General features: G+C 43.2%; 2 gene segments (V, D, J or C); both read right to left on the reverse strand.

Annotated features, from left to right (window-relative positions):
* Window positions 1-4931: 4931 nt before the first annotated feature.
* Window positions 4932-14098, reverse strand: LOC116867374. The segment is given in 3 exon segments: window positions 4932-5154; window positions 13773-13926; window positions 14074-14098. Coding segments are annotated over 3 exon segments (402 nt in total).
* A 5425-nt stretch (window positions 14099-19523) lies between these two features.
* LOC116867375 lies at window positions 19524-20181 on the reverse strand. The segment is given in 2 exon segments: window positions 19524-19936; window positions 20130-20181. Coding segments are annotated over 2 exon segments (465 nt in total).
* Window positions 20182-24308: the final 4127 nt, after the last annotated feature.

The raw sequence follows: 24308 nt of genomic DNA on the forward strand, positions 1-24308 counted from the left end.
ATCGACTTCTATGAGATATCTAAACTGATCAAACTCATGAAAAGAGAAAGCAGAATGGTAGTTCCCAAGGACTGGAGGGATGGAGTAATGGAGAGTTATTGTTTAATGACTACAAATATTTTGTTTTTCAAGATGAAAAGTATTCTAGAAATCAATGCGGTTTCTTATTGAACAACAATGTAAATGTATTTCATACCAGTAAATTGTACATTTAAAAACTGGTAAAATGGTAAATTGTATGTTAAATGGTAAAATTTTATAATTAAAAATATTTTAAGAGATTATTTTTAAGATTTCTACTCTATACATCTGCCTTCAAATCAAATACGAGAGTGTTAGAATGCAAGACCAATTATCAACTACCCATTACCATCCAAATTTTAAGGAACTGCAGGAATGGGGTTAGAGGTGGAAGGAGGGAAACAGAGAGAATGAGGATTTTGGAGTGTGAACAATAAACAAACAATGCTGGGAAGTGTGCAAACTGAGCCAGGTGTTGGCAAAAAGTGATTTTGACTGTACTGTCATTTGCAAATATCTTCTCCCATTCCGTGGGTTGCCTCTTTGTTTTCTTGACTGTTTCCTTTGCTGTGCAGAAGCTTTTGATCTTGATGAAGTCACAAAAGTTCATTTTCGCTTTTGTTTCCTTTGCCTTTAGAGACATATCTTGAAAGAAGTTGCTGTGGCTGATATTGAAGAGGTTACTGCCTATGTTCTCCTCTAGGATTCTGATGGATTCCTGTCTCACGTTGAGGTCTTTTATCCATTTTGAGTTTATCTTTGTGTACAGTGTAAGAGAATAGTCGAGTTTCATTCTTCTACATACAGCTGTCCAGTTTTCCCAGCACCATTTATTGAAGAGACTGTCTTTTTTCCACTGTATATTTTTTCCTGTTTTGTCGAAGATTATTTGACCGTAGAGCTGAGGGTCCATATCTGGGCTCTCTACTCTGTTCCACTGGTCTATGTGTCTGTTTTTATGCCAGTACCATGCTGTCTTGGTGATCACAGATTTGTAGTAAAGCTTGAAATCAGGTAATGTGATGCCCCCAGTTTTATTTTTGTTTTTCAACATTTCCTTAGCGATTTGGTGTCTCTTCTGATATCCTGGATCTATAAAGAACTCCTCAAACTCAACACACACAAAACAGATAATCATGTCAAAAAATGGGTAGAAGATATGAACAGACACTTCTCCAATGAAGACATACAAATGGCTATCAGACACATGAAAAAATGTTCATCATCACTAGCCATCAGGGAGATTCATATCAAAACCACATTGAGATACCACCTTACACCAGCTAGAATGGCCAAAATTAGCAAGACAGGAAACAATGTGTGTTGGAGAGGATGTGGAGAAAGGGGAGCCCTCTTCCACTGTTGGTGGGAATGCAAGGTGGTGCAGCCTCTTTGGAGAACAGTGTGGAGATTCCTCAAGAAATTAAAAATAGAGCTTCCCTATGACCCTGCAATTGCACTACTGGGTATTTACCCCAAAGATACAGATGTAGTGAAAAGAAGGGCCATCCGTACCCCAATGTTTATAGCAGCAATGGCCACGGTCGCCAAACTGTGGAAAGAACCAAGATGCCCTTCAACGGACGAATGGATAAGGAAGATGTGGTCCATATACACTATGGAGTATTATGCCTCCATCAGAAAGGATGAATACCCAACTTTTGTAGCAACATGGACGGGACTAGAAGAGATTATGCTGAGTGAAATAAGTCAAGCAGAGAGAATCAATTATCATATGGTTTCACTTATTTGTGGAACATAACAAATAACATGGATGACAAGGGGAGATGGAGAGGAGAAGGGAGTTGAGGGAAATTGGAAGGGGAAGTGAACCATGAGAGACTATGGACTCTGAAAAACAATCTGAGGGTTTTGAAGGGGTGGGGAGTGGGAGGTTGGGGAAACCAGGTGGTGGGTATTAGAGAGGGCACGGATTGCATGGAGCACTGGGTGTGGTGCAAAAACAATGAATACTATTACACTGAAAAGAAATAAAAAAGTAAAAAATTAAAAAAAAAGTGATTTTGAAGGAGTGTTGAAGTCAAAGTGGAAAATTCACACTCTGCTCCTTCACAGTGTTCCCCTAAGAGCTCCTAATTATGAGCATCTGTGGATAAGACTGGTGGGAAGCAAATAAACCTAAAGTGTGGAGGATTAATGCTAGAGGTGTTAATAAGAAGGAAAGGACACTAGTAAAAACTACACCACAGAGCAGAACACTCAGAAACTAAATGGGAGTACAGATGATGCACAAAAAACAAATCTAATTACACTAAACACGACACACAGCACTCAGCCCCTCACCCATACTCTTCCCACCCTGTGGCCTCCCACCAGTGCACACAGGGGGGCAACAGCAGTGAGCTTTTGTAAGAGGCTAGCGAGCATGCGCAGAGAGCAGCCCCACTCTCCCAGACTGGGAGAAATCACCCAAGTTCACTCAGCACCATCCTAGAGAAAGCAACAAAAGGGAGAATCTCAGCACCCAATCTGGCTTCACAGGATCCAGAGAAGGCCTAAAAGTTTGTATTACCTTGTCCCAGGACATAGGAAACAAATACACCAAACATGATGAAGGTTTAAACCTGAATGTGTCTGGATCGAGACTCAGTGCACACCAGGCTAAAACACTTGTTTTCTTCCACTGCAACAATTCTCACCTCAGTATGACCAAGCATTCAAACCTGTAGGAACTCCACCCTTTCTTTTGCCTCTAATTGATTTAAGAGGAAATAAACGAATGATATAGAAGCATGCTTCCTTCTGACTTCATTATCAGGCTTGGAGGAAAGGCACCAATCAGGAGTCATCTTCCCTCTACTGCACAGGAGCTGGCAGTATAAGGAGGGAAAGAATCAAGCCCATTGACATGTTGGGTTACAGTTCTAACCTCCTTTGGTCAGATGTGATAAGCTGAATTTAATTTGAGGCGTTTCCCAATAAGAAAAAGCCAGTGAGCAAATAACTCACAACTGTAACTCCGCTAAGAGAAACCACTCTCACCATGACAATTGCCAATTATATCCATCCTTAGTGAGGAAGACCTACAGGAACCTTGTAAGGAGCCTACCCTTGAGCAGAGGTGGGAGAATGAGAGAATTAAATATTTACACAACTTTATTAGCTCCACTGATGTCTCTACAACACTAGAGAAATAACATTTTTAGAAAAGAAGGTTGTGATTAACAATGTTTAATTCTGTGAACTGTGAATATATGTGGCATGGAGGTTGGTAACAGGTCATCTCTACATTAGCAATTACTCCAAATGACTTTGTGCAATCTACTAATAATAGTAAGGGGGCTGAGCTGCACCTGGGTGGGTCAGTGGGTTAAGTCTCTACCTTCTGCTCAGGTCATGACCCCAGGGTCCTGGGGTTGAGTCCCGCATGATGCTCCTTGCTTAGCAGGTAGCCTGCTTCTCCCCTGCCTGCTGCTCCCCGTGCTTGGGCTCTCTCTCTCTCTGACAAATAAACAAATAAGTAAAATCTTTAGGGGCGCCTGGGTGGCTCAGTGGGTTAAATAAAGCCTCTGTCTTCAGTTCAGGTCAAGATCCCAGGGTCCTGGGATTGAGCCCCACATTAGGCTCTCTACTCAGCAGGGAGCCTGCTTCCCCCACCCCTCTCTCTGCCTGCCTCTCTGCCTACTTGTGATCTCTCTCTCTCTCTCTCTCAAATAAATAAAATCTTTTAAAAAATAGTAAGGTGGCTGATACACACATATAAATATTTTCCCATATATCTCAGAAAGAAAAGTTTTCATTATAATGATACCAAAAATTTACAAGTCCAGGAAAAATTGAATTATCTTCAAACCACTGCACACTATTAGAAAGAGACATATATAAATAGAAAGAAACAGTATGTTGTAAAACAATCAAATAATCAGGCATATACTTCAAGGACTTTTATTTGTCACAAATAAATTTACAAATTCAATCCCATCATAAAGCTTAAATTAAATTATGAATAGAAGAATTCTTCTTTCCTTCCTTCGTTAACATCTACTGATAATGAATTATGTGAAAATGTTTGTTCTACCTAGTGAAAATATAGCAGTGAATAAAATACAAAATTCTGTCTCCCAAATTCTATGAAAGTGTTTTTGTGAACAGATACAGAATTTTGTAAATGAGAATAGATTTCTGAGTTTTATCTGAAGCTCACATTGTCAAACCACTCCCTGCTTAATTTCCCTCAAACACACAAATATTACTTACTATCCCTAGGCACTAAAAGAAAACCTGTGACAAAATTTCTGAACAAGAAAGTAATCAAAGCACATAGAAATGGCTCTCAAATTTTGCCCGAAATACAGAGGAACAAAATTAATATGAAAATGTAATTAAGTAAAATATCTCACAGAGCTATTTTAAAACACATGTTAAATGACTAATTTAAAAAACAAAATAAAGCAGATATTTGAGGGAAAAAAATGATGAAAGGGGCAAGCTCAAATCAAAATACATAAAGTGAAAAAATCACGATCATAATTATAATAAGGAATTTTATACACTAAAAGCAGTATTAGCAATATTATGTGATCACAGAATTTTTATTTGCATATTTGTACTTTCCATATTTCTATATGTCCAGTTATGTTTCAGAATCAGAAATATCATAAATGCTTCTTTTGAAACACAGTGTTTGAGTCCATCCATAATAAGGACAGTTATACTCTTACTAAGGAGTTATTTATAGGAAAGGAGTCTGATAGCAAATATAAAGTCATCTTTAAAACCCAGATTTCAAGATAAAACAGTACTAACTGCCTTCAAGAATCCATTAGGCAACAGTCATCTAACAAAATGTTCTAACTCTGTCCAGGTCATCATGAGCATACTCTTCCTCTTGTATGCTTTTAATGTCTAATGCGTTAGCTTCCACTTGTACATAAACAACAGCACAAAAGCTATCCTTGAAGGTCTGTGTCAAAGGACAGTGGCTGCCCCAGTCCCAGGTTTGAGTGCAGGCAGCAGGTGCCTGGGAAGCCATGTGTGCTTGCTGTGCAGAAGTACACAGCTGAGTCTTCAGGCTGGGTGTCTCTGATGTGCAGGGAGAGATATTTTGCTGTCTCATTCAATGAGACAGTGAGTCTTTGGTCTTCTTTTGTGGCCATGCTTGAACGAATGTATGTAAGTGTTGGGGTCCGTGATCAAAGGAGGGAGACTGATACAAAGCGAAGGTCAAGCAAAGATTTATTTTGTGCCAGCACTGAGAATCAAACTGACCACTTGGGGCCGTCTCTTACAGAGAGAGTGACGCCCACCCCCAGGCTCACAGATCAGCTTTTACAGAGCAAAGGCCATGTGGTTGCATCTGGCCAATGAGATTGTAGCACACAGAGAAAGTTGCATAGTCATACTAGGTGACACACGGGTGGCCAGTTGAATTACAATTTACTTTATAGTAGCTGTTTGAACTAGCCTATCACTCTGGTCAGAATTAGCGCCTTAGTTTGGCACCCAAAAGGCAAAGTTTACATTCTTTGGTGGTTAGGGAGATAATAGGTGCGCTTTACTGATTGGACACTCCCACCTGGCCTGACCCGTCCTTGTATCTGGGCTCTTTTATCAGGGACTGGTCAGCCATATTTTACTGGTTTCCTAGACTTGCTTCTAAGAAAGTTCCTCTAGGTGGGCAGGGTCAATTTAAGTTCACTGCATAAACAACAAAATGGCTGTTCTACTGAGATGGGTTGCTCTGGCTAAGTAGGCCCTTACATTCCCCCCTTTTCTTTGGAGATTAGTCAAATCCTTGACTTTTCAGCCAGTTCTATGTCCTCCTGTTGTAAGGGGTTATATTGAGCTTGTAACATTAACATTTTTACTGCCCCAATTCTCTTTTGTACAAATGACATTAGGGTGTTTATAATGCAGGGGCCAAAAAGTAACTCAGTAACAGTAAAACCAGGGGGCGTGCAATTGCTGATATTAGGGAAGTCATCCACGGAGACTAGTTGAACAAACTTTTATACCATCCCTGGGAGTTCCTGTGTTGTTGTTCGTGCTCATCTAGTCTTTTTTTAACGGCCACCAGACTGTTCTTAATGACTCCAGTGTGATTTACCCAGAAGCAGCATTCCTCTCCTAGGCTACGCACAGCCCCCCTTTTTCTAGGAATAGTATGTCAAGCCCTCTTCTATTTTGCAGTACTACTTTAGCTAAAGAGCTCAAGGAATCAGTTAGCTTGTCTATATTTTCATGCATATAGCGCAGGTCAGCATCTACTTGGGACCCAAGAGCCTCAAAATCTACTTTTTCCTTTATTAAGGCTGCGGTTCCTACTGCTGTGGGCCCTGCTATCCCTGCCACCACTAGTGCTGGAATTAGGATGCGAACCACATGCTTTGTCCATTCTATCCCTGCAGTAAATGTTGGAACCCCTCGGTTCCTCCATAATAATCTACTTGGGGAAGGAGGTGGACAGTTATACAGAATTAGTTCCAGGAAGAGTTTTGGAACAAAGCAAGATTAAGACATGGCGTGAGCCCTGAACTGCAAGCAAACCAGGCCCCAGCGGGGGCCTTAAGGAAGTTAGTGAAGACAGTAGGGCCTATTATGGTCTCACATAGGTCCTTATATTGGGAAGCTTGCTTTCATTTTTGTGTCGCAAGGCAAAGTCTCTTTCCTTCTATATCCCCTAGGGTTAGTCCAGGCACCTTTCCCCATTCACAAGAGTCATAAGAACTTTCATTCCTAATCTGCCCCTTCTGAGTCCCTATGGTAAGTTTGGCCCCCATTCCAATATAATATGGGGGGTTTAAGCATAGCCAACAGTCCCGAGTAATATTAGGATCTGAAGTATTTAAAAAGCTCAACATTGAATCTACCAATGGGAGTAAAACTTTGGCAGCGCTGTTGTCATTGTCAACACTCTTTTTTATCCTCCATGACAGCCTCTTTTGGAGTTGGGGTGATGGGTGGTCTGGTTGATTTTGGTGGCTTGGGAGTATTCAAAACTGGGTTCGGCCCTATAGGCTGGGGTGGTTTTCTAACCTTTATTTTTTGGATGGTGAATTGCCCGCCTCTGTCTGTGCCAGCTTTATAATATCTGAGGCCCCAAGATTGGCCATACTCCCAAAGACGGTCTTTGGGGTTGATGATTGTGATAGATATATTTGCACAAAACCTCCCATATTGCCAGGACTTGGTTGAGGGGAAGATCCCCACAGCCAAATTCCCAACAATTTTTTTTTTGTGTGTGTGTTACACAGTTGTTCATTCTGGTGGGTACTACAGTTATATGGGGATCATGGTTTCTTCCCCAGTCAGAGGCTATTTTTTCACAACCCCATCATGCACAGTAATAGTCTGAAGCCCCCCCCCACATTCTGTATGGACCCCCGTATTAGGACACATGTAATAAGGGGTGTATGCAATGCAGGGGTTTACGGGTGCCAGTTGACATATGGTTACATTAAATTGCACAGTTGGCCAATGAGTTAGCCATTCACTGCTTTGTATAATCTTTTCCACTTCTACTAATTCCATTCATCTAATTTCCCATCTATACTTTTCTGTCTGATGAGGTGACTCAGACGTTTTTACATAAACAGGTAACAATAGGAGCAACAATGAACTCAACGAACTCATTGTTTTTTGAGTCTTGGCTTTAGTCCACGATCGGCGGGATCCATTGGCAGTGGCATCCATCTCTGGGGGGCATCCTCGTCCTTGGCTCGTTTGACGTGACCCAAGTGAATCCAGGCTCTGATGCCCTCTACTTTTACTGCCGTGGGGTAGTCAGGATGACAGTAAATGGTCGCTTCCAGAGACATTCCAAGTTCCCACTCAGTGGTGGCGTATTCAAACCAAGTCCCGGGGTTGGTAAGGATGTGGATCCACCTCTGTTTCCATCTTACTGTGGGCAGTTCAGATCTTTTTAAGATAGACTGTAGCGCCTGCAGTAACATTTCTGCTAGGGCAACCTCTTGTAGCTGAGGGCAGAGCGGGGTGGGGGGGGGGTCTCCTGAACATTATTTCAAATGGGGTCACCTTATTTAAGTAGGGTGTACAGCGCGCCCTAAGGAGGGTGAAAGGAAGGAGATCCACCCATCCACCGCCAGTCTCCAGAATTAGCTTTGTTAAGGTCTCTTTAAGTGTCCGTTTCATTCTCTCTACTTGCCTGGAGCTCTGGGGCCAGTAGGCACAATGTAGTTTCCAAATAGTGCCCACAGCCTTGGCCAATGCCTATGAAACTTAACTCACAAATGCAGGGCCGTTGTCTGACCCAATTGTGAGAGGCAACCCAAACCTAGGAATTATTTCTTCTAGTAGCTTTTTGGCTACCATTCCTGCCGTCTCATGTTTGGTGGAAAAAGCCTCTACCCAGCCTGAAAAGTTATCCACAAAAACTAACATGTACCTATGTCCATATTTTCCTAGTTTCATCTCTGTAAAATCCATTTCCCAATAAATTCCTGGTTCCTTAACTCTTTCTCTTTTCCCTCTTCCGATTTTAGTTCCTCCCCATTTACCACCTGATGTTGAGCACATTTATCAACCACGTCCTGAGCCATACGCTCTAATTTAGAAACCTGGAACTGCTTGCCCATAAGCTCCTTGAGCTTGTGTGTCCCCAAATGAATGCTCTGATGTATTTCACTTACTAATTTCTTTCTTAGTCTTTGAGGAAGAATTAACTTTCCTGTTCTAGTCTTAGCCCAGTCCCCTTCATAGTCTAATTTAACCCATTTTTGTAAATATTTTAAATCTTCCTCTGAATAGTCTGTTTTTTCTGGTAGGGCTGGAGCTGGGAGTATTACCAGCTCTTGCACGATTTCTCAGGCTGCTTGCTTTGTGGCTTGATCTGCTAATTGGTTTCCTTTTGAAATCAGATCAGTCCCCTTTTGGTGACCTGGGCAATGCATAATGGCCACCTCTTTCAGGTCCCAAATAGCCCAGAGGAGAGCTAATATTTCTCCTCTGTTTTTAATTCCTTTTACTTCTGCTGTTAATAGGGCCCTTTCTTTATAAATAGCCCCATATATATGGAGAGTAGCAAAGGCATACCTGCTGACCATATAGATGTTGGCGGTCTTATCCTTGGCCATCTGCAGTGCTTTGGTGAGTGCAATCAGCTCTGCTTTTTGTGGCAGGACTGCTGTCCAGAGTTCCTGCTCAGGAGAAACCAACACAGCCCTCACATACCTCTTTCCATCAACCGCGTAGCTACTCCCGTCTGTAAACAGAGTCATTTCTGCATCTGGGAGGGGAGTGTCTCTGAGATCCGGCCTTATTCCTGCCACCTGGGTGAAGACTTCCCCACAATCATGTGGTGGTCAGCCAGCTCCTCTGGCAGCAGTGTGGCTGGATTTAGCACCACCGGGGGCTGGAAGGTCACTCTTGGTTCATTGAGGAGGAGGGCCTGATAACCTGTCACTCGGGTGTTCATCATCCATCAGTCGGGTGGAGTCCGGAGAAGGCCCTCGGTAGCATGAATGTTGGTCAAGATGAGATTTTGACCCAAAGTCAATTTACTTGCATCCTTGACCAGGAGGGTCATGGCAGCAGTTATGCGGAGGCAAGGGGGGAACCCAGCCGCTACTGGATCTAGTTTCTTGTTAAGACAGGCTACTGGCCTTTGCCAACGTACCAGAGTCTGAGTCAAAACCCCTTTGGCCACCCCTGCCTTTTCATCCACATACAAGTGGAAGGGCTTGGTAACATCTGGGATAGCCAATGCTGGGGCACTCAGTAAGGCTGTTTGTAATTCTCGAAATGCTCCTTCTGCCTCAGCTGTCCACTCTATCATAGTGAGTCCTCCCTTAATCAGTTTGTAGAGAGGTCGGGCAATCTCCTCGAACCGTGGTATCCACAGCCTACAGTAGCCCACCGTCCCAAGAAACTCCCTCACTTGTCAGGGGGTGGTGGGGTGGGGGTATCAGGTGATCACCTGTTTCCTGGGCTCAGACAGTGAACGCACTCCCTCATGGAGATCAAAGCCTAAATAAGTGGCATGGCTCTGACAAAGCTGTGCTTTCTTTGTTGACACCTGATACCCTTTTTCCTGCAGAGTCTGTAAGAGGGCTCTCGTCCCCCGCAAGCATGACTCATAGTCCTCAGCGGCTATTAGCAAGTCATCAACATACTGTAACAGAGTGACTCCCAGGTTAGAAGTTCTGTACTCATGTAAATCCTCATGCAGGGCCTCATCGAAGATAGTGGGTGAATTCTTGAATCCTTGGGGAAGTCTTGTCCAGGTGAGCTGGCCTTGGAAACCCTCCTGTGGGTCAGACCATTCAAAAGCAAAAAGGGGCTGAGACTCCCTTGCTAAAGTTATGCAGAAGAATGCATCCTTGAGATCTAAGGTGGTATACATAGTTCTTTTGGGGCCCAGGAGGGAGAGTAGGGTATAGGGGTTAGGCACTGCTGGGTGGATATCTTCAACCCATTTATTAACTTCCCACAAGTCCTGAATGGGTCAGTACTCCCCAGTCTCAGCCTTTTTGATGGGCAGCAAAGGTGTGTTCCATGGAGACTTGTAAGGAACTAGGATCCCATCTCCTCAGAGGTGGTTAATGTGGTGGTTAATGTGTTTTCTGATCCCTTCCTTTGCTTCCCAGGGGAGGGAGTATTGCCGGATGCGAATATAGCCATCGCTTTTAACTGTACCACCACTGGAGGCTGTCCCTTGGCCAAGCCAGGGGGCTTCCCTTCTGCCCAGACTTCGGGAAATTCGACCTGTAGGGTTTGGAGAAGGTTCCCCCCCCCACAACTGTCTCCTCTGCTTTTGAGACTGGCTTGTAAAGAAGTATTCATCTACTGCTGCCACAAGCATGTGCACAGTGGGTTCTCTCAAAGTTACAGTTATATCTACTTCGGAGAACTGAATGCCAGCTCGTAGTTTGTGGAGGAGATCTCTTCCCTTCAGGTTATATGAGGCATTAGGGAGGACCAAGAATTGATGTTTGACTACTCCCAAGGACAAATTTAGAGTCCTTTCTGTTGTCCATTTATGACTTTCTGTGTCATTTGCCCCTTGGACCCAGACTTCCTCTCCAGATAGTTCTCCCATAGGTTTAAGTAGTGATGAAAATTGGGCTCCCATGTCCACCAAAAAATCAATTGATTTCCCCTCCACCTCAATTTTGACATGAGTTTCGGAGAGGGGTTCGGAACCATGGCCCCTTCTGTCTTTGGTGGCCAGCATTGCTGCCTTCTTTTTGGGGCACTCCTTGGCCCAGTGTCCTTCTTCCTTGCAGTAAACACACCAGTCTGAATCTAAGTCTTCCCACCTGTTTTCTCTGTGCTTAGGCTTTTCTTTCCATTGACCATCTCCTACCTGCCTTTTCCCTTTCCAATAACCTCTTGCCTCCTGTCTCCTTCCTGCCTCATGTAATGCCAAACCTTAACTATTTTCTTGGCCTGTTTTCTATCTTCCTGTGCATACCTATTGTTAAACACCTTTTCTGCTATTTCCACTAACTCAATCAGATTCTTCCCTTCAAATCCTTCAATTTTCTGAAGTTTCTTCCTTATGTCTGGGGCTGACTGACTGGCAAAAGCAAAATTTATTGTCCTCTGATTTTCAGGCACCTCAGGGTCAATCGGACTATACATTTTATAGGCCTCAATAAGCCTTTCTAGGAAAGCCCCCTTGAGTCACCACACTAATTTTAGATAAATTTATAAGTCTCCTTGCAGCCACAAGGAGACCTCCCAGTAGATCTTGGTGGTAGAAACGTAAGCTCTCCTTACCTTCATCGGAGTTTGGATCCCAGTTGAGGGGTTCATTTGGGCAGTAGTCCTCCATTTGCCAGGGATCAAGGTCCCGGCCAAGTCTCTCATTTATCACTTTATAGGTTTCTCACATAATGCGATCCCTCTCTTCTGTGTTAAAGAGGGCCATAAGGAGCTGCTGAATATCCACCCAAGAGGGCTGGGGGGTAAGAAGGACTAATTAAATTAGTCTTTAATTTAATTTAATTAGCTCTCTTTAATTAAATTTAATTAAATTTAATTTAATTAACTCTCTCCAAGAGACTAATTAAATCCTGAGGATTAACAGAGAAGGATTTATGTTGGGCCTTCCAGTTACAGATATCAGAAGAGGAGAAAGGGATATAGGTTAGGTGGGGACGCCCTCTCCCATCTGGTAAAGCAACCTCATGGAGAGGCAGCATTGGTGCCAATGGAACTGGTGAGGTAGAAGGTGGAAGAGGAGGGTAGAGGGAAGGGGAAGCATCAGGGCGGTCTTTCTGCTTGGTGGTCCCATAGGTGGATCCCAACAGTGTGTGAGGTGGACTGGTAAGGGTATCTTGGGACCTAGAGTCAGGTTAAGGGGACAGATAAGGTGGGGGAAGTTCCATGTCCTCCACATCTGATGGAGGCAGGATGATCTTCTTCCCTGGTTCTCTCTCATTTTTATGTTCTGGTTTTGGTGATCTGACCTGCCTTAGAGGGAGAGAAATGGTTTTGTTAGTAGGGGAAAGGTGACACTTGAGCCATGACAGAGGCTCTTCCACCAGGTATCGCCAGGCCACGATGTACGGTATTTGGTCTTGATGGAGATCGAAGACCTTACTCTGGGTACAGTAGATTTGAGCCAAGGCAAATGTTCCTTCTGGCAGCCACCCTGTGGAGAAAGTGGGCCACTCTAACTGGCAGAGTGTTTTTAGTTTTCCTTGGTAAGCCCTGTCACCTGGCTGGGTGGCTTTACTCTGAAAATCCTTGAAATGCTGAGGAACAAGACTTAGGGGTGTCACGGAGGTGTGACAGGGGTGTCCCTTACTCCCTGCTTGCCCCATTTCTTCAAACACAACAAACAACACAACAGACAACAAAAAGACAAGACAAAGACAACCACAGACCCAGCGGCCCTTACTTGACCAGATATCAAGTCTAAGGGTGTGCAAGATATAATCCTAACTCAAAAACACAACCTGCCACTGATGGGGATTTTCTCGGTCCCCTAACCGCCTAGGGGGATGGAAACCCCCTGGCGATCTACCAGTGGAGGGATGGGGCATCCCCACATCCACTCCAGCCCTGGGGAGCAATGCTGCATCCAGCTTCTCCCCAGTGGGCTATAACCCTGGAGCTCCACAACCAGACAGACAGACAGGATCTTGCAAAATAAAATCTCAAGATCTTACCTCCGGAGGCTTTTCCCAGATATTCTGATGCTGGCTCAGTTCTCGTCATTTAATCCCAGACAAGCCCCCAAATGTTGGGGTCTGTGATCAAAGGAGCGAAACTGATACAAGGTGAAGGTAAAGCAAAGCTTTATTTCACGCCAGCACCGAGAATCAAACCGACTGGTTGGGGCCGTCTCTTACAGAGAGAGCGACACCCCCCCTCGCCTAGGCTCACAGACCAACGTTTATAGAGCAAAGGCCATGTGGTTGAGCCTGGCCAATGAGATCGTAGCACACAGAGAAAGTTGCATAGTCATGTTAGGTGACACACGGGTGGCCAATTGATTACCCTATAATAGATGTTTGAACTACCCTATCACTCTGGTCAGAATTAGTGCCTTAGTTTGGCTATGCAAAAGGCAGAGTTTGCATTCTTTGGTGGTTAGGGAGATAGTAGGTGTGCTTTACTGATTGGACACCTCCACCTGGCCTGAATGGTCCTTGCATCTGGGCTCTTTTATCAGGGACTGGTCAGCCACATTTTACTGGTTTCCCAGACTTGTTTCTAAGTAAGTTCTTCTTGGGGGGGCAGGGTCCATTTAAGTTCACTGCATAAACAGCAAAATGGCTGTTTAACCAAGATGGGATTGCTCTAGCTAAGTAGGCCCTTACACAAGGAGCTGGGGACCTTTTCCAAGTTCTTGCCTATACAAGGTGAAGAATTCTGAGGCACTGTCTGAATAACTGCAGCTGATAACAGAGCTGCTTCCCTCCTGGACACTCAGGGTAGAAGGATGCTGCTCCACATTCTCTCCCTGGCTGAAACCTGTGCATAAGGAAAAAGTCAGAGAAAGGAGTAGAGATTCCAGGTTATTGTGCTTCAGAATGCTCTTTTTCTACACTAAGTGGAGGAAACCTGAGTAAAGCCAGTCTTGACTTCTGAAGAATATCCACTAATATACTCTGAACTCAAAGTTCAGCTGCAGCCACGAGAACATGATTAAAGCTCCCATGGATGTCTTCATGGTTCCACCCAGTTAAGCTCAGGTTCAGAATTAGAGCCTCCAGCCAGCTCAGCAAACTCTTTTATGAGACTGTCCCTTCTTTCCTCTAACAGAGGACTTTCCCGTATTGTCAACCAGCCAATAAGATAAAGACTCTCCTCCACGTGTTCTGCAGGTGCACTGCCTTCTTATGGTCTCATCTCTACTGAACTCACTGGGGAAATGCTTTTCACTTAGCCTGTGCCTCTGAGGGACAAATTTGCATAGAGAAATTCTGACATCCTTTAAGAAATCTATTTGAATGCTATGTGTCTTATATAATGAAAAGTATTGAAAGACAGAGTAGAAATTCTGAGAAATCATCAAGGTGCAAACTCAGAAAATATAACTATATGAGTTTAGTCTTAAAGTGGTTTCATTTTCCCAAATCAAAATAGATGGCATGTCTTCCAATGCAATGCTGCCTCATAGACTCAGAAGAATTTTCTCTAAAGAATCCACTCTCCATCCTGTCATGCTTCCCACTTTCTGGTCAACACTGTTTCACATTCCATATTTCTCCTAAATACCATGACAGTGTTCTTTCCCCAGGACTCATTGATAAAGTTCTCCAATCCTGTGAGTTTCCAGAATTATCTCTCTCTTCCAACACCCCTTTCTCATTCATGTGATACTCTTGGAATCTTCTGATGACCTCTGTGAGAAAAAAAGTCACAGAAGCTTGAATACTGTGTGTTCTCAGGGAATGGTACCAAAAAGAAACTGGTCCTAAAGAACTGATCAAGAGAAATGGTCCTGGGGCCCCTGGGTGGCTCAGCGGGTTAAGCCTCTGCCTTCAGCTCAGGTCATGGTCTCAGGGTCCTGGGATCGAGCCCTGCATCAGGCTCTCTGCTCATCAGGGAGCCTGCTTCCTCCTCTCTCTCTGCCTGCCTCTCTGCCTACTTGTGACCTCTGTCTGTCAAATGAATAAATAAAATCTTTAAAAGAAAAAAAAAAGAAAAGAAATGGTCCCTGGGAAACCAAGACTACCTCACTTCCAAGACCAAGACTTTCCTAATTTCTGTGATGCCTACTCTTAGATCCACAAAAGGACAAATAATAAAACTCATGTGCATCCTCCTCTCCCACCTTGAAAGATTTAAAGACAGCTATGGTGAAGAATATCAACTCAAAATATAAATATATGCATATATATGAAATATGTTTTTATGTGTGGAAAACTTGATTCTGAGAATCTTCCATTCCATCCTCCACTCCCCATAAAGTAAGAATTCTCAAATTCTTCTCTGGGCAAAATTCCATCTACTGGTGGGAAAGTCAATTTTTGCAATTTTTAGGTGTGACCTTCAGAACCTAATGTGACCATTCATATGAATGACTCTCTTCCATGGATTAACTGTTGCACAGATAAGGCCATCCATTGTGTAAAATTCCCAGCTCCATCATGTTTTCATAGAATATACTTTTCCTTATGGCCTAGGAAAACTTCATCTACCATCTTCATGAACTGCCAGCTGCAGGAACCTAAATACCCAAAGATCATTTTGCAGATAGTGTGTGACTTATGCTCATTATACTCATTCTGCCTTTAAGGGATGTGCACCTGGGATAATAAATGTATTTGTTATTTTGGGGAAAGTCCTTAGAAATACATGTCAGTGTTCACATGACACCGTCACCTCTGGCTTCCTCCTACAGAAACAGTGAGTGATGTATGAGTTTGCTTGTAGAAACACAGTGGCTCAGCCTGAGTCTCCCTTCCTGCCCAAGGTCTCAGACATTTACACAAATTGGAACTCCCCATTCAGGTACTCTAACTAAATGGACCACAATTTTCTCAGAGCAAAGCTGCAGTTATATGGCTGGGCTTGCATTAGACACTTTTTCTTTACCCAGCACAATGGCCCTACAGCAAGGAGGCAGGGGAAAGAATGCTAAACCGGAGTGAGGAAACCCACTTCCTTTCTTGCCCAGCTTATTCACTACCTAATTGTTCCATACTGTCATCTTGGATACAGTCACTGATGTGTAAATTTAAGTTGAACTAAAGGATTTCTAAGGGCTCTCCGAGCTCTAAATTTCTCTTATACTATATAACAATGCAAATATGTATTGAGGACTGATTGTACACACTGTGGACTGGTGTCAGAGTGGGTGAAATTGCCTACATCATGGAACCCCAAGACTTTTCTCTAGTGGGTTTGATCTAGTGTGTTTGAGGTTGATCCTAGCCTACACTGAGGACTGGACAGAAGCAGAGACATGGTTCTTAGAATGAGATCCTATCTGGGCTTTCATTTCTTCTATGAGATCAATAAAGTATCAAGGAGAACTATATCAATATTAACATGAAATAAAATAGGACTTTGTTCACTGATGGAAAACTCCTCACAGGCAGTGAGACCAGAGGGCTCCATGGCTGAGCCATGGGTAAGCAGGATATTCTTTCAGAGTTGTATCTCTTATATATATTTATTACATATAACTTATCTATTGTATGAAGAAAAGAAAGAATCTCCAGAATTGAGATAAACTAGAGGAGGCAGATGAGCTTACTAACGTGGAAAGCAAGAAGCACTTTCTAAAACAGCCCAATTGCTTTCTGGATTCTGGCTTTTTCCTAAAACTTTAGTTTGGAGTTTCAAAATTTCCAGCCAGGGATGCGTATACAATTTTTGAGATCATTTCAAAATGAAAATTTGGGAACTTTATTCAAAAACCAGGGAAAAGGTGTCATTAGGTAATGTTTCAAGGGGAGACATTTTTCTAAAATTCTTTAACTTGGGGCACCTGGGTGGTGCAGTTGGTTAAGCTTCTGCTTTTGGCTCAGGTCATGATTTCAGGGTCCTTGTATTGAGCTCCACATCAGGCTCCCTGCTCAGTGGGGAACCTGCTTCTTCATCTCCCTGTGCCTACTGCTCTACCTATTTGTGTGTGCTATCTCTCCCTTTCCCTCTGTGTCAAATAAAAAAGTGAAAAAATCTTCAAAAAATTAATTTAAAACAATAAAATAAAATGCTTTAACTCTTTATACATATTAGTTTCTTGTCTCTGAATTTAATGTTTTGAAGACTTTTTTCTTTTCAACTATCTCAACCAGGTTCAAAGAAAAATGAGGCCGGGACGCCTGGGTGGCTCAGTGGGATAAATCCTCTGCCTTCGGCTCAGGTCATGATCCCAGGGTCTGGGGATCAAGCCCCATGTTGGGTTCTCTGCTCAGTGGGGAACCTGCTCCCTCCTCTCTCTCTGCCTGCCTCTCTGCCTACTTGTGATCTCTGTCTGTCAAATAAATAAATAAAATCTCTTTTTAAAAAAATGAAGCCAGTGTACTGAGGCTTTCAGTCCACCTCATAACCCTACACAGGTATGACCTTCCAACTATCACCTTCCCCATGACTATTTCACAATGGATGAGCCTATACTGCCACAACATGTCACCCAAAGCCCACAGTTTTTCTAGGGTTCACTCTTGCTGTTCAACATTCTGTGGGTGTGAACAAGTGTATAAGGCATGTATCCACCATTATAGTATCATACAGACAAGGCTCACTACACTAAGTATTCTGTGTTCTATTGATCCCTGCTGCCCTCCTCAACCCTTGGCAACCACAATCTTTTACTCCCTCCATAGTATTACCTTTTCCAAAAAGTCAGAGGATCAGAATCATACCCTATATAGCCTTTTCAGATGGGCTGTATTCACTTAGTAAAATGCTTTTAAGGTTCCCCTATCTCTTCACTCCTTCATGGCTCATTTCTTTTTAGCAGCAAATCATATTCCGTTGTTTGGATGTAACACCATTTATTTATTCATTTGCTTGTTAAAGGACATACTGTTTACTTCAGAGTTTTGGCAAATGTGAATAAACTGCCAAAAAACACCTGTGTACAGGTTTGTGTGTGGACATAAGTTTTCAACCCTTTGGGTAAAAGGACTCAGGAAGGCCATTGCTAGGTCATAGGATAAGAGTATGTTAGTTGTGTAAGAAACTACCAAACCACTTAATCAAAATGTCCATGTAAACACTTTGCATTTGTAGTAATTTCCCAACAATACTTATTACACCCTTGGCTGCATGTCAAAGCCCCAGCTAGTCCAAAGCAGGCACAGACACCACAGGTGGCCCCGCCAACTGCTCAGCTCTCACACAGTCTACTGTGACCCAGAAACTGAGTCTGCATGTGTTCCTGCCTGAGTCCTGCTGCCCACCTATCTCTCTGCTCAGGCACTTGTTCCCCCACTTATAGGACTCACTTATAAAAGACAGGTACAAAGCTAAAACTAGTATTAATTTCAAGACAGTGAAGGCACAGCATCAAACCAAGGGCAGGGTTCCTTGGGAGAATGGGGGGCTGTGTAACTGCACAGGTCCTATGCTCAGGAAGCTAGCTTTTCTCCCAGCTTCAGAGACTCTGCCCATCTATCTCTATCTGAATTTTCAGGGGCACAGGCCTTCCCATCAGTGCCCTTTTCTCAACATAAAAACCAGTTCATGCTGGAATTCTGTCTGTGCCGGAATCTTCCACATGCAAGTTTCAACTCTGGGTTTGGGGTCAACAGTCTCTGTCTATGGCTACAACAGAGAAGGGGATCATTTAGGGTTGTCCTGGAAACTTTCGACTCCCTTTTCCAAACTGGAAGTGATTTTAAATAATCATGAAAATAGATCCATTCAAAATACAAGGAAGAACAATAGATTTTCATGGAGCAGAATGAAAACTTCCATGAGCTCTTCTCCACAAGGTGCTGTTTAGAAACTACTGAAATGGATACTTCTGTCAGTGATATATGTCAACACATCGTACGAATTGATCAAGGACATCGTTCAGATTTTATGATTCTACAGTCTTCTAGATGAGGTACTCAGAGGATAAGCTCTCATGTCACCTCAGATTCCCTAATTCGATTCCACCAAGTCACTTATGCTCTAAAATCCTCCCTTTATTTGCGAGTAAAATGAACATACCTATTTACAGTGTATTACTTTACTGAAATAGAAAATATATGTAATGAGATAAGCAGAGTGCCTGACCCTCAATAAAATATTTTTATTATATTTGTATTTCCCATAGTGAAAAAGCTAAACACAAACTTAAAAAATGTTATATACATTCTCCTTACTATTCTTTGAAAATAAAAAAATCTACAGTAACTAAAAAATTCAGTCAGATCCCTCTGTTTGTTCAAGATCTTCTAATTGTTTAAGACATTTCCATTTGACTACTTACAAATAATTTATATGCTGACTGCAAGGACATCTGTCTTCCCAGGGTACTGGATATGGGCATCTGTGTCACTTGCTCCAATGCTGCCATGGTAGAGCTTTTTACCAGCAAAGGACTTTCTGGGGGAAGAAACGGGCAAGGAATGTGAAATGACAACCCTGATTGGTATAATTTTAGAAGGAAAAACATGCTGTCACATAAATCTGAAAGTCTGGAAATGTGCAAAGGCCGCAGTTGGAGCAAGTGCCTGCCCCAAGGAAGGGCGGGGGCTGCAGGCGCAGCTGCAGTTTGGGTGCAGGCTGCAGATCACCAGGGAGCACTGTGCCTCTACTGCACACAGGTAGGTGCCTGAGTCTTCCAGTCGGGACGCCGTAATGTGGAGGGTGCTGGACTGTTCCTTAGTATTCACTGTGCAGTTTAACCTTCCACTCTGCTTCATCCCTGAAGCTATGTAAAACAGTCCGGTGAGACCGCCGCCGCCGGGGTGCTGCCGGAACCACTGCACATTGAGCGCAGTTTTGGAAAAATTGCATTTGAGAGTAGAGCTGTCTCCTTCCTGGAGCCTAAGGGCTGAAGGGCTCTGCTCCACCGTCATCCCTCTCACCCCTGCGTGGAAAGAGAAAAACAAACACAAGTGAGGTGTCTAGGGGGTCGCCGATGCAATTCCCAAACTTGCAAAATATCCCAAGACACACCGCTGAGGTTTTGGAACCCTCTTGGAGCTCCCCACACCACTGCGGGCTGTGGGCTGGGGGCTGTGGACTCCACCCGAGTACCCATGAGGAACACCCCCACTCACAGCAAACCTGGATGCACAGGAGCCCCAGCAGAGCTCCCCAATGTCTCCTCATGATTCCTTGTCTATGTGATGAGGTACTTCTGCCTACTGTGCAGAGCATAGTCTTGGATTCAGAGAAACTGTGTCTTACAGTCAATCCCTTTCAACAGAACCACTGAGCACCAATCACACCTCAGCCCTGTCATTCACAGAACTCCAGACTCCACCCACAGTGGCCCAGGACAGTGCACAGTCCTGTCTCCAAAACTATGCTGGCCCACAGTGCAGGGAGGTAGGGGTAATACTTCTAATATAGGAGGATAATTTTTTTTTTTCTTAAAACACTTTATGTAAGTGATTTGTGAGTTAGTGTGTGAGGAAAGGTGAGTGATATTTCTAAAAGATTCAAAGCCTAATGGGGATTCTAAAAAACCTTGAAGAATCACAGTGAAAAGTGTCTCCATTCCCCAATTTGCATAGTTTGTGAGACTAAGTGAGAATTCAACTATATGAAAATACTGGTAAAGGAAAATGATCTGATATCATGTGTTAATTATTGCTGAAGTAACCATAATTTCTGAAATCAAGACCGTTCTAGAAACCAAGACAGACAGTCACAATCTGTATTGATTATTATTGCAATCAGAATTTGGCTGATGAAAAATAAGAGATCTGCACAATGTCCTCTCTAACTTTCACATCTCCATCGCTCCTATTGCAGTTCATGGACCCTGCTCATCCACACAGCTGAGTCTGACTGGGCCACGCATTGCTGTTCAAAGTCAATGTTGATCTCTCCCTTTCCTTCTCTTTGTGTTCCTTATTGTTTCCTCTCTTCTTTTCTTCATTCTTTCTCCCTTCACTCTCAGCAGAGATATATAAAAAGGTAAGATATCTGGGGTTTTGAAATAATTTCAAGACCAGTAAGTTTGGGGTATTTTATTTATATTAATTAACAAGAGTTGTTTTCTGTTGAGTTTCCATGCTCACAATGTCCAGAAATATTCCTTTCCTGGTACCTGTGAAGAATTATCTGTATATTGGATTTCTAGAGACATGGACTCAGATGTCGGAGGTTGATATGAAATGGTAGAACCTAAAACCGGAGATGAGCTTTACACAAACCCAGTCCCCTTCTCCCACACCTTTGCTATCTATAATTGGACTGGCTAACATGATTTCTGTTCTTTCTTTTAACTGTTCAACCTTGGACCATCAGAAAAATCCTTATTTCTGGTAAAGCCTAGAGTGCCCCCTAGAGTAATGAAGCTGTCAGCAAAGACACCTCAGAGGAAGCAACTCTTCAGACACAACCCCCAGCCCCATTCATTCCAAGGTTCCTAATGAAGGAAATGCCCATGGTCAGAAAATAAAATTACTGCTTAGATTGGTGAGGATTAAAAGTGAACCAAATTCTACTTTTAAAAGGGAATTTCATGGAAATGGATATAAAAGATTAATTTGGTAAGTCTCATCTTGTGCTACTTATTTGATTTCATTACCTTAGTTCAAAAGAAATCCATAAATAGTTATTGAGCCCTTAGTTTCAATTGGGGTAATTTACTAGAGCTAAGAATATATATAAGAGTAATGAAATATTATTCAGCAGTTTAAAGGAATGAAATCTTGCCATCTGCAACAACATGGATGGATCTGGAGAGCATAATATTAAGGGAAAAAAGTCAGTCAGAGAAAGACAAATACCATATGATTTCACTCATGTGGAATTTAAGAAACAAGCCAAATAAGGAAAAGGAAAAAAAAATAAGACAGAGAGAGATAAATCAAGAAACAAACTCGTCATTAAACTCAGCAAACTGATAGTTACCAGAGGGAGAGGCTGGGGATTGGTTAAATAGGTGAGGAGATGAAGCAGTGCCCTTGTCCCAATGAGCAAGCACCAGGTGTTCTGTGGAAGTTTTGAATCACTATATCGTACAGCTGAAACTAATACAGCACTGTATGTTAAGTAACTGGAATTTAAATAAAATCTGTGAGTGAATGAAAGAATGAACTTTTTTTAAAAAAGATTTTATTTATTTATTTGACAGACCACAAGTAGGCAGAGAGGCAGGCAGAGAGAGAGGAAGGGAAGCAGGCTTCCCGCTGAGCAGAGAGTCTGATGCAGGGCTCAATCCCAGGATCCTGGGATCATGACCTGAGCCGAAGGCAGAGGCTTTAACCCACCTAGCCACCCAGGTGCCCGCATGAATGAACTTTTTAAGATAATACATAAAAGTGGATAATATACTAGTTTACAGTCTACAGGGGAAAGAGAAAGGTACATAGTTAGAATCAATGAGTGGGACCCTAAGAGGAATGAAAAGTAAAAACTATCTGATCCCAGAGGAGGTAGAAATGCTTGTACTTTGGGTCATTGTGCAAAATCTTATGAAGAATGTGATCATTTTCTCCTTTCCCCTTTTCGGTGAAAGAATAGACGAGAACACGGATAAACCTTTATGATGTCTTTTATGATTGAAACAATTGGAACACTGCACACTGTTGGTGGGAATGCAAAATGGTGTAACCATGGAAAACAGTATAGAGGTTCTTCGAAAAGTTGAAAATAGAACTACAATGTGATCCAGAAATCCTACTTCTGAGTATTTATCAAAAAGTATTGAGGGGCACCTGAATGACTCAGCTGATTAAACATCTCACTCTTGATGTGGAATGAGGTCATGATCTCAGTGTCCTGAGGTGGAGTCCCATGGTGGGCTCTGTGCTGAGCATGGGGCCTGCTTAAGATTCTCTCTCTCCCTTTGACCCTCCCCACCCCAACTCTCTCTCTCTCAAAAAAAGAAAAAAGAAAGAAAAAAAAGAGGGACACCTAGGTGGCTCAGGCAGTTAAGTGTCTGCCTTTGGTTAGGGTCATGATCTCAGTGTCCTGGGATTGAGCCCTACATCAGGCTCCCTGCTCAACAGGGAGTCTGCTTCTTCCTCTCTTTCTGCTGCCCCCTGTTTGTGTTTATTCTTTCTCTGTGTATGTGTCAAATGGATAAATAAAACCTTTTTTTAAAAAATGAAATCAGGAGGAGAGAAGTCAAGATGGCGGAGAAGTAGCAGGCTGAGACTACTTCAGGTAGTGGGAGATCAGCTAGTTAGCTTATCTAAAGATTGCAAACACCTACAAATCCAACGGGAGATCGAAGAGAAGAAGAACAGCAATTCTAGAAACAGAAAATCAACCACTTTCTGAAAGGTAGGACTGGTGGAGAAGTGAATCCAAAGCGACGGGAAGATAGACGGCGGGGGGAGGGGCCGGCTCCCGGCAAGCGGCGGAGCAACGGAGCACAAAATCAGGACTTTTAAAAGTCTGTTCCGCTGAGGGACATCGCTCCAGAGGCTTAACCGGGGTGAAGCGCACGCGGGGTCAGCGTGGCCTCAGGTCCCGCAGGGTCACAGAAGGATCGGGGGTGTCTGAGTGTCGCAGAGCTTACAGGTATTAGAACGGGGAAGCCGGCTACAGAGACAGAGCCGAGGAGTGAGCTCTAAGCTTGGGTTTACCTTGAACCGCTCGCAGGCTCAGTCAGCTCGGAGAGCGGCCGGAGGCCAGGGTGACGGGAGCAATTAGGCGCTGTTCTCTGAGGGCGCACTGAGGAGTGGGGCCCCAGGCTCTTGGCTCTTCCAGGCCGGAGACTGGGAGGCCGCCATCTTCATTCCCGTCCTCCGGAACTCTACGGAAAGCGCTCAGGGAACAAAAGCTCCCGAAAGCAAACCCGAGCGGATTACTCAGCCCGGCCCCTGGTAAGGTCGGTGCAACTCCGCCTGGGGCAAAGACACTTGAGAATCACTACAACAGGCCCCTCCCCCAGAAGATCAACAAGAAACCCAGCCGGGACCAAGTTCACCTACCAAGGAGTGCAGTTTCAATACCAAGGAGAGCAGCGGAATTCCAGAGGAGGAGAAAGCAAAGCACGGAACTCGTGGCTTTCTCCCCATGATTCTTTAGCCTTGCAGTTAATTTAATTTTTTTTCTTTTTCAATTTTTTTTTTCTTCTTCTCCTAAATTTTTTTTAACTTTTACCCTTTCCTTTTTTAACGTTTTTTAACTAGTTTATCTAATATATATATATATTTTTTTCCGTTTTATATTTTTTCATTATTGGTTTTCTTTTTTTATTTGTTTCTTTTTTCTTTCTTTCTTTCTTTTTTCTTTCTGAACCTCTTTATATCCCCTTCCCCCCCCCCCCCCCC

The sequence above is a fragment of the Lontra canadensis genome, unplaced genomic scaffold, assembly GCF_010015895.1.
Source record: "Lontra canadensis isolate GAN:19392208 unplaced genomic scaffold, GSC_riverotter_1.0 scaffold12, whole genome shotgun sequence".
Classification (NCBI taxonomy): domain Eukaryota; kingdom Metazoa; phylum Chordata; class Mammalia; order Carnivora; family Mustelidae; genus Lontra; species Lontra canadensis.